The sequence below is a fragment of the Aspergillus heteromorphus genome (assembly GCF_003184545.1).
Source record: "Aspergillus heteromorphus CBS 117.55 chromosome Unknown BO70scaffold_1, whole genome shotgun sequence".
NCBI classification, from domain to species: Eukaryota; Fungi; Ascomycota; class Eurotiomycetes; order Eurotiales; family Aspergillaceae; genus Aspergillus; species Aspergillus heteromorphus.
Window position 1 is genome coordinate 398,800 of NW_020290406.1, and position 10,478 is coordinate 409,277.

The 10,478-nt window shown below is 34.9% G+C and overlaps 3 protein-coding genes and 1 non-coding gene across 4 annotated transcripts; 2 read left to right on the top strand and 2 right to left on the bottom strand.

Moving 5' to 3' along the window:
* Positions 1-43: 43 nt before the first annotated feature.
* Positions 44-1,334, bottom strand: BO70DRAFT_326999 (uncharacterized protein). The gene has a single exon (XM_025540680.1). The coding sequence runs from the start codon at positions 1,218-1,220 to the stop codon at positions 186-188; it is 1,035 nt and encodes a 344-aa protein (XP_025403839.1). The 5' UTR covers positions 1,221-1,334; the 3' UTR covers positions 44-185.
* Positions 1,335-1,568: 234 nt separating this feature from the next.
* BO70DRAFT_424863 (slipin family protein) lies at positions 1,569-3,431 on the bottom strand. Its single transcript, XM_025547628.1, has 4 exons — positions 2,912-3,431; positions 2,719-2,836; positions 2,159-2,651; positions 1,569-2,091 (listed from the first exon to the last, which is right to left on the bottom strand). Exons 1-4 carry the CDS (start codon positions 3,096-3,098, stop codon positions 1,861-1,863), a joined length of 1,029 nt encoding a protein of 342 aa, XP_025403840.1. The 5' UTR covers positions 3,099-3,431; the 3' UTR covers positions 1,569-1,860.
* A 1,783-nt stretch (positions 3,432-5,214) lies between these two features.
* Positions 5,215-5,285, top strand: BO70DRAFT_t6. The gene has a single exon. It is a non-coding gene; the product is annotated as a tRNA-Gly (tRNA).
* Positions 5,286-8,058: 2,773 nt separating this feature from the next.
* Positions 8,059-8,250, top strand: BO70DRAFT_282570 (uncharacterized protein; the record flags this gene model as incomplete). The annotated part of the gene is made up of 1 exon (XM_025539050.1): positions 8,059-8,250. A coding segment is annotated over one exon (192 nt), but the record flags the coding sequence as incomplete, so codon positions are not given.
* Between the last annotated feature and the right edge of the window lie 2,228 nt (positions 8,251-10,478).

The following is a 10,478-nucleotide window of genomic DNA, read 5'->3' on the forward strand; positions in this document are numbered from 1 at the left end:
AACTGAGGGGATTTGCTTGGACCGTTGAACCTGGAGAAAACCCGCCTATCATAAATTTCCCGAAAGACAGGGGCAAAGCGCTAACTTTACAGTATTCACCACCCATCCTTGTATGTACACTACTACTAACGCCGCAACGAGTCCTAAGGTATGCCAGCATAATATACAGCACACTTCTCTGGAATTCACTCCAGATAAATTTCTTCTCGTAGCCGCTGCAAATTGCGAAAGATGCCACCCCCAGGTCCCTCGCTTTCCTGGCGCCGATGACCAGCCGAAGGTCCCTTCGTAAACGAGCCAGCTGGCTGCTGGAATTGATCGGCCCGGCCTTGGGTTTCCAGAGCTTTGCGACGGTCGTCCACTATTTTAACCAGACTGTCTACAAACCTATTTCGGGCTTTCTCCTCAGCGGTTCCCCTCCACATCGTTGCCAAAATCCGTAGTGACTCGACATGGCTTGTGGCAGCTTGAATCCCTTCCTGGCCGCCGCCGTTGCTATCCAGAAGCTCAGTCACCTGGGTCCGCAATTTTTTGGCAACCTCCTGTCCCTTCTCCTCGCGGCTCTGATTCTCCGGTCCAGGATCTGGAGCTGATACCGATATAAAGGACGACGCGATGGAGGTCTCCGAGGGCGGTAGTGGCCATTCCATGGCATCTCCGAATGTCTGCACCACTTCTTCCAACCGGGCCCGTACTTGGTTCAACGTTCGTAGCTTCGTGATGTATTCGGGGTCCTGTATGACTTTTCCCTCTTGTTGTTGCTCCTTCTCTTCCTGGTCATCTCCAGCTTCTTCTTTGATCTGACCGTTGTCTACATCTTCGGGAACAAATTTCGCAATATCCCCCTGTAATGCCTCCGTCAATGTATCAGAGAGTCCGATTGTCTCTCCACGCAGCACTTCAACCTCGTAGGCTAGTCGGCCCCCACCCCGGAGAATCTCATCGGTAAGTTGTGTCAGGGTGTTCGAGTGTCGGACATTTTGCGCATTGATTTGGGAGAGAACAGATTGGACCTGGGTGGAAAGTTCGGGCAGAGGAACGGCCCCGGTGGACCCTCGCGAAAGATTCGTTTGTGTTGACGCCAGCGTCAGTGGAGGAAGAACATCGTTGAGGTATTCGACGGGATCAAAAGATTTATCAATGAAGTCGGGTGTTATCTCGAGCGATGGGCGTGAGCCTGGTGTTCGAGCAGCTGGACTAGGGGTGGGTGAAGGAGCCATCGAGTCGGGGAAACGTTCCTGCCTGGGAGCAATAGGGGGCAAGTTCGCCCTGTAAGTACCTATAGCATAAATCGTCGAATCACCAAAGCTAGATTCGGTGAGGAGTGCAATGAGTTATTTTATGGCCGGCAAAAACAATGCGACTACAACGGGCTGTTACTCCACCTGCTGAGCTGACCGGCCCCATCACACCGCTCTCGGCAGTATTTAATGCTTACCATCTATAGATACGGAGGGAATGGCCTACTACGTAGTACCTAGGATTATACGTTCTGGCCTTGCAAATACGCCGCGAAAAACTAAAAGTATTCTATAGTCACAGGGGCCATTAGAATGGAGCAAGAATTTCCCCACGTAATCTGCATGATCATAGTAATAATTACATTATGAGCATAACATTGTGGACGCATTACTGGTGTATCATAATCGTAGAACAAAAGAAGGGGGGTATCGTCAAATCCAGGTAAGAATCCCAGCGTATTGGGAATCTGAGCGAGAGGGGAGGTAGCCAGTAGGAAGACTACCTGGTGGCGCGGTATCCTGAAGCTATAAAGATTCAAACAGCCTTAAACATTAGCATATACTCATCGCGATGAAGCACTCTTATTGCTTGTGATTAGGCAATCATAGCAAGTCGTCTTCAGATATCTTCAACCACCCGCGCATTCATTGCACGTTGGAACCCGTCATCGGGCTTCCCGTATCGACTGGGCCCTTCGCCAGCACTTTCAGCAGCAGCCAGCTGTTGTTGCACAGTCTGATTCATAGCCGGCAAGAAAATAACTTTGCTATTAGCTGTCTTGGCCATAGATTGCATCGCCTCAAGGTAGCGGATTTGCATCGCAGGTGCAGAAGAGAGAATGTCGGCAGCCTAAGCCATGAGGATTAGCCATTGCAAAAAAAAAAAAAAAAAAAACAGCCGGTCAGACGGGTTATACCTGACGCATCAGTTTGGCCGACTCGACCTCGGCACGAGCTGCAATGACCTTGCTCTCACCAATCCGCTTAGATTGTGCCGCCATCGAAAGAGAATCTTGCAGGTCTTCACTGAAAATGATGTCTTTGATGAGCATAGACTCGACCAGAACACCCCATCCAGCAGCAACGTCCTCGATGATTTCCGAGGTCGACTGGGCGATCTCTTCGCGACGTTCAATCACATCCTGCAGAACCCTCGCTCCAATGACATGGCGCAGTGTTGTTTGAGTGCGCTCCACGAGTGCCTGTCGCACATTGGAGATACCGAATGCGGCCTTGTGGGGAGAGACAATCTGGTAGTAGATCACCGAGGTCAGGTTGAGGTTAACGTTATCCTTGGTCATGCAGGTCTGGCGAGGAACTTCGACGATCTGGATTTTGACATCCACAGCAGTGAGATGCTCACTCAGTGGGTTAATTTTGACCAGACCGGGATCAACAGAGCGTTCGAATCTATAAAATGCAGGAGTAAGCACATAGACTCTTAGGATATTCAACCAGTGTAACAGGGATTACGAACCGTCCGAATCTTGTAACCAAGCCAACTTCACCTTGGGCAACTGGTTTGAATGGGTTGGGGCAACAGACACAGCATGGAATGGCACCCAGCCCTCCAATGCACTCACCGAGCCCGTGAACTAGATAGCGAGGCGGTTTGGTTAGATCTGCGGCACTGGGGCTATCTATGATAATTAAGGGATTGTGAGACTTACTAAACGATGCATACCATCCATGGGCATCGGGGTTTTCATCACCATGCTCAATTTGCTGTGCATACCTGGGCTGTAGATCTCCCAGGCGAGCCGGTTGGACGTGGACCAAGCCTGACGACTGACCAGCGTCTGTGGCTTGCCGAACTGGCGCTTTGCCATTTATTTCAGCACTTCTTTCCGCCGACATATTGGAAGCAAATAAGGTCGGTCGCAAATACTGGGATGGGTTGGAATGTATTATATAGCCGGGAGGTACAACTCAATGTGAAGCTTGAATGGAATTAAGAATGAATGGAGAGGGGTTTAATAACACGGTCGATGGAAGAGGGGGTGAGAGGGGTTTAAATACCGTCGAAGTAGCTGCAACCTTACTGTGGTAGTAATAGCTGGCAGTCAAGCCACCCAAGGTAGCTCCTAGTTCTTCCCGTAGCACTGCGCTCCGTCATCATGTAAACTCAGATCCGTGTTCTCCGCAAGAACACTGTGGGTCGCGAGTTTGGGCCCGATACTCCGATGGTCCCTTTAGCCTTCAGATGTCTTGGCCTTCCGGCCTACCTGAAAGGAGTCTAGCACATTCCTGCTGGGCGCCTTGGAGTTGGGTCCTTACTTCCTGACGCTTCGTCTGCACTTTAGTCCAACTTAATGATGGTGCTCCGCCTCCCAAGGCTGAGCAACCCTAAAGAGCCCCAAGGGCCAAAACCCACTTAGTAGCATCGATGTTTGGGTCGTTCCAGAAATTTGAGTCTTCGTTGTTAGCTGTACCCATCGTCATAAGCAGTTTGATTTGTTTTCACTCAGTCACGAGTACTGTGTGTGCGCCGCAGGGACTTGACCCATGACCGGCTTCTCCGGCCTCACATCTAAGCCTCTCGATGCCGCCCTAGTCAGTCACTACTAGTCACGTATCTAGTTCATGCGTCAATATTCTCCCTCAAAGGTGAGTAGACTAGATGATGCACTGCCAGGTTGACAGACCAAACAGGGTTCTTCCCCCAATAAGGCTGGTACGACGGGATACAGAGCGGGACACGGGTGGGACCACCCCAGTACTTTACCAGAACGTTTCTCCCCAGGCACTTTGGTCCTATCACTGCCCACGTGAGCTAGGTGTTTCCATCTGCGTAAAAGACATCCATTGCCCAGTGGCCATTTTCGAGAGTTTTTTGCCATGTCACTCTTGTGGACGCCCAGCCCTACGTCATAGGAATCACGGCCTACAGTGCTCCTTCAGTCTCCTAGTGGGCTAATCCTAGGGGCTATCTAAGGCTGATTGATGGACTCGGAGTGTGGCCGAACGAGGGATTTAGCTTTTTTTTGTTCTGTTGTCTTACTTCGCGCTATGGATCACGGGTGATGAAAGGGATTGTTTTCGTTGCACCGTTATGGCGTATAGTGCAGTCCATTTCTTCGAGCATCAGGGTCCAGTGTCTTTCGGCAAATGGCTTTGCATAGCCCTCCTAGTACGGAGTGCACTAACAGTACACTTTCCATGATGGTCGCAGTACTTTCTTGGCCCGAGGCCCTGACAAAGAGGCTCTTTTGGGGCCTGTCTGTCATCCTATGTCATTGGCCAAGTCCCCACTACGGCCAAGTGACCGGGCGCGCAAGGGGGCTGTGCTTCTGCTTCCGCACTTGACCTTCAACTGAATACGGATAGCGGCAAGTCCGATCATGATATTTCTCTCAATTCAAATCATGTTTAGGTGGGACAGTAGTTCATGCAAGAGCCCTGCGTGAAGTTGATCAGATCGTGGTCATTTCTACTCCTACGTGTATGATGTGTCTTCAATAGGGAGGGCAATGGGCAAGGGCATCAGAATGCGAAAGATAATCAATCGGGCAATTCCGCGAGGGACGTCGGCCTTCCGGCGGTGGAGTGGGTCGTTCGCATGCCTCTGCCGGTGTGCGTACCTGTGACTTTTTTTCAACATCAACCTATGGTCTTTCGTAGATAATTGTTTAGATTAGTATACGAAGTACTTTTGGCTAATTTCCGCAACAATGGATCCCCTTCACTGCGCTCTCTATCCGAATATTGCTGGGCATATACTCCGTATCTACTCCGTAGTAGTACTTTCCTGATGCAGTTCGACAATGGGTGATAGGTCGATCCGTCCATTGTCCTAAGCGGGGAAGATAGATATCTGTGTAGCTGTTAGCATTGTAAATAAATAATATTGTCGAGCCCAGCATATATTGTATTCTATATGGTAAACACTCATAGCCAGTGTAAGAAAATGGGCATTGGACTACTTACTAAATTGGCCTATAGTAAAAATTACTAGCAAAACTTACATCCATAAGCATCATTGGTCTAGTGGTAGAATTCATCGTTGCCATCGATGAGGCCCGTGTTCGATTCACGGATGATGCAGTTGTATTTTCCTTTTTTTTGAATTTTAATCCCTTTTCCAATTATCCCTTCCCTTATTTTCCAAGGCCCAGGACCCAAATGGCTCTTCTTTGTCGCTCATATGGTGTATCAGGATTATTACAGAAGCTGTCTAGGTGGGCAACTTTTTTGATAGCAAAGCTAGAGTGGCTTAACCTGACCGTTATACCTTAACCTTAACCTGGCCATAACCTGGCGGTCAGGTTAAGGTATAAAAAATTTTTAACTGTACAGTTAAGATCAGGTTAAGATACAACTGTTACTATAATCATTTATATCTGCCGGTCAGAAAGATCAGGTATAGCAGGTAGATTAATAACCGCAGATTAATTTATAATATATATATTCTTCTTATATAGATAATATATAAAGTGTAATATATATTTAATTACAGTATAGATATAATAATATTTTTTAGATATAGTCTATTGCTCGATCTGCTTAATTGATCACGTTAAGAGATATATTATACTCTGAAAAAGGCTTTTACAGAATCTAGTATAGAAGAAATAAGAAAAGATACAGAATATTTATTCTTTATACTGTTCGGGACGATGATTATAATAGTATAGAAATTATAAAGACCGGGTCTCTATCTCTATCTAAATATATATAATAGTTGAAGACTTAGATAAGACTAGTTTGTGATAGAATAACCCAGCTATCGGGATAAAGGTCATCGGGATGACGTGTTATAGTGGTTGTGAGAGTCGTGAGGTCATCGATAGTGGTTCTACACCTCTCCGGCACCTATAAGGTGCCGATCCCTCTGTAAGGAGCTACTGATCCTTCAAGAATCAGTCTATCTCGTGGATATAGGCTACCTTTGTCATTGTCAAACAAATACACAGTGTTTCATGATTAATTTCTTATCTAGTCGACAGACTTTCTATCCTAACAAGTAGATCCTATTATATTCTGATTCTTCTCTTTTTGACTATCTAAGAAAGATATCACTTATTAAAGATAGTAAAGAAATAGAAGCACTCAGCAATTAAATTAATCCAGAATTCTCGCCAAATATTATTCTTACTGTTAAAGAGATTTAACAGCTAGAAGATTATATTTATTAATTAAAACAAGCTATCAACTTACAGCGAAGAATAGCTTATCTTTAAAAAAATAGCTCCCCGAGTGAAACCTTCTTAAGATATTATCAATCCTCCCCCAAATCAGAAAAGAATAAGAAAGAAATCAAGTTTAAAGATATTTCTCACTTTGTTCTGAACTTCAATCTTTAAAAATATCAAGAATAAATTATTAATTTAGAATATATATTCAGAGATATATCTAAGAAATATTTATTAGAGAAACATAAGATTCTTGCTGCTATCAGTTATATAGACTTAATATATAAACAGAAATAGTACTGTTTTATAAATAATAAAAGTCTAAAAGAGAGACAATTTCTCAAGAAATTATAATCTTAATTCAAAGATTAGACTCTTATACTAATTCAAAACACTATTACTCTTTAATCAGATATTATAACTTAACTTAAACAGGCTTATCAGTAATATAGTCAGAATCTGCAAGAGTTTTATACTTATCTTAATATCTTAAAGCAATATTTTTCTTACTAAACAGAAAAAAAAAGAGTCTTATTCTATTTTACTAAGCTACTATTAAATCTAAATTATTATATTTAAAAGTATATTCCCTATCTATCAGAGAAATAGAATAAAATAGTGGCTATTACTACTCACTATTATAAACTATAAGAAAATAGAGAAAAACATAAGTAAAATAATAATTAATTTAGTAATTATAAACCACACAAGCACTTCCAAGAAATCACTAGTAAAATTATTAAAAAAGATATCCTAAATTATAGAGAAAATCTTATTAAAAAGAATAGTAATTAATTATAATACTTTATATATAAAAATACTTAATATCTTATAAACTAATATTCTATCAAAGACAAAAGAGTTCAATTTGCTAGAATCTATTAATTCTTATCAGATTTAGAGAGAAAAGTAGAAAAATTAAAATAGACTTTATAATTTTAACTTCTTTATCTATAGTAAAGACTATATATTATTTTTATATTTCTATTTATATTCAAAATAGTCTTAAAATCTTTACAGATCTGAATAGCTGCGTCGAAGTAAATATTATTAGTTATTAATTTATTAAAGTTTATAATCTTTAATATATTTTAATTACTATGCCAAAGATTAAAGCTATTAATTAAATTACTACTTCTATCTATAATATATAAAAAGTCTCTATTATTATTATTAATTTACGAGAAGGCATCTATATTTTTGAATAATATTATATAAAAATTAATCAGGATTTTTGACTAAAAGACAGCCCTGTACTACTTTTAATAATTATATTTTATAATCTATATATTATCTTATTAGTATAAAACCATCAGTAATAATTTAGTATACTGTTTATTTTACTGCTTTTTATTATTTAATTTATTAAAATAACTCAAAACTTAGTAAGAATATATATTATTATTAAGTTTTCTGAAGATATCTGATTATCAGAAAAAGAATCTTATAATTTATTATTAAATTCTAAGATAATTTCTGTTAAATTTAAGCAGTTCTAAAATATATTTTTTATAAATTTCTTTTAACAGCTATCTTCTTATAGCCCTATAGATTATATTATTAATATTAAATCTAATAAAATATTTTCTTATAGTCTAATATATCTCTTATTTAAAGCCAAACTTAAGATTCTATAAGAATATATTAAAGAAAATCTAAAACTAAATTAAATTTAATCTTTAAAGAGTCCTGCTGAAGTCTCTATTCTTTTTATATTTAAAAAAAATAATAACTTATATTTTTATATAGACTACAGAGATCTTAATAAGATTTTTATTAAGAATTATTATTTTTTATCTCTTATTTTAAAGATTCTTAACAGAATTTCGGAAAGTATCTACTTTTTAAAGATTAATATCAAGAATATATACTATTAAATCTGTATTAAGAAAGATAATAAATAAAAAACAGTATTTTATACTTAATACAGCTACTTTAAATATATAGTTATATTATTTAAATTAACTAATATTTTAATAATTTTTTAAAATTATATATATACTGCGCTTTAAGAACTTCTTAATAACTTTTATATAGTATATCTGAATAATATTCTTATTTTTTTATTAAATAAAAATCTTATATAAAGTATATTTATTAAGTTTTAGAGAGACTTTAAAAAGCTCAGCTTTATATAAAATTATTAAAATATTTATTTTATTAATCTTAAGTTAAATTTCTGAAGTATATTATTAACTCTAATAAAGTATTTATAGATTCTTGACAGATAAATAATATTATTTTATAGCTAATTCTTAAAAATTATTATAATATCTAGATTTTTCTTAGATTTTATAATTTTTATTAATAATTTATTTAAAACTATTCTTATATTATCTTATCTCTTATTTCTTTATTTTATAGAATAATTAATAAACAGAAGCTAGAAAAAATTTATCTAATCTTAATTAAATAGACTGCTTTCCGCTGTTTTATTATTATTTTTTAATAAATAATAAGTATCTTTATTAATATATTTTAATTCTACAAAATCCCGCTGTTTAGAAATTAATATATTAAAAAAAGAAATAAGTAGTATTCTATTCTAATCTAATATTAAAAATATATTTTATTTAGTTATATTCTGATTCTATAAGTTTTTTAATATTAAGCTAAATTATAATACTCTAGATTAAGAGCTATTTATTATTATTTATTTTTTTAAATAATAATAATAATATTTAGAAGATATTTTTTAAATAATTAAGATTTTATTAGACTATTTGAACTTGCAATCTTTTATATATTAAATCTAAATTAATAAAAAATAAGCTTAATAATTTATAAGTCTAATTTTTTATAATTTTATTATTAAATATAAAATAGAAAAATTAAATTCAGCAGATAGATTCTTCAGAATATTTTTTAAATCTTAAATAAAATCTATTTTTTAAGAGAAACTATTAACTCTAATTTAAGTATAATTTATAGATATATTATTTCTAATAATAAAAGATTTTATTAAAGAAAAAATTCAGTTTAAATCTTAAGATATATAGGATTACTCTGAATTTAATATTTATATTATATTAAGCTTAAAAAATTCTAATAGTTAAGCTAATATAAAGACAGCTGACTAAGCTGCTTAAAAAAATTTATTTTAAAAAAAATTTATTTTTTAATTTATAGTATTATAAATATATATCACAGAAGTTTTATATTTAGATATATATAATTCTAAACTTTAAGAAATAATCTTATATTTATAAAATAATAATCTAGAGATATAATAATAAAAAACTATTATTTAATAAAAATAATTAGATTAAAAGTATTAAATTATTAAAATAACTGATTATATTTATTTTAAAGATTAATATTATATTCTCTTTTCTAAGATATTATATCAGATACTTATTAAGCTATATTATAATAATTTATTAATAAAATATTTTAAAAAGATCTAAACAGAAGTATTATTATATAGAAAGTTCTATTAAAATAGATTATAATATAATATAATTAAATATATTCAAACTTATCTAATATACTAAGAAATTACTGTTCTAAAATATTAATTATATAACAGTCTTAAATTATTATTAATTTTATTATATCTTTTTATTAAATTAATAATAGATTTTATTACAGAGCTGTCTTCTATTATCTAATATAAAAAGACTATTAATATTATTCTAATTATTATTAATTAATTCTTAAAATACTATCTTTTCTTTATTATTTTATTTATAATAACTGCCCCAGATCTTGCCGAACTGTTTTATAAATAGATTAAATTAATTTTTAGATTCTTAAATAAAATTATATCTAATTAAAAATTAATTTTTATTAATAAATTCTGATTAAATTTAGTCTATAATAATTATATAATCTTAAAGCTTTTAACTATATTCTATTCTTAAATTAATAATTAAATAGAATAGATAAATTAAATACTTAAATACTATTTTTAATACTATTTTAATTAATATAATATTAATTAATTATTAATTTTTTTAAATACTTAATTCGCCTGTAATAATATAAATAATATAATTATAGATTAATTATCTTATAATATTCTTTATAACTTTTTATTAGATTTTTATATTAAAATTAAGATTAATTTTCAGCAACAAGAAGTCCCAGTAATATAGAATAAAAT

What these genes read in the sequence shown, in the direction of transcription:
- BO70DRAFT_424863 (XM_025547628.1), bottom strand. Translation starts at nt 3,098, where the DNA reads ATGTCGGCGGAAAGAAGTGCTGAAATAAATGGCAAAGCGCCAGTTCGG. An exon ending in TGGATGGTATGCATCGTTTA is followed by an intron (nt 2,837 to 2,911) that starts GTAAGTCTCACA and finishes CTCGCTATCTAG; the next exon opens with TTCACGGGCTCGGTGAGTGC. An exon ending in TTGGTTACAAGATTCGGACG is followed by an intron (nt 2,652 to 2,718) that starts GTTCGTAATCCC and finishes TGCATTTTATAG; the next exon opens with ATTCGAACGCTCTGTTGATC.
- BO70DRAFT_326999 (XM_025540680.1), bottom strand. Translation starts at nt 1,220, where the DNA reads ATGGCTCCTTCACCCACCCCTAGTCCAGCTGCTCGAACACCAGGCTCA.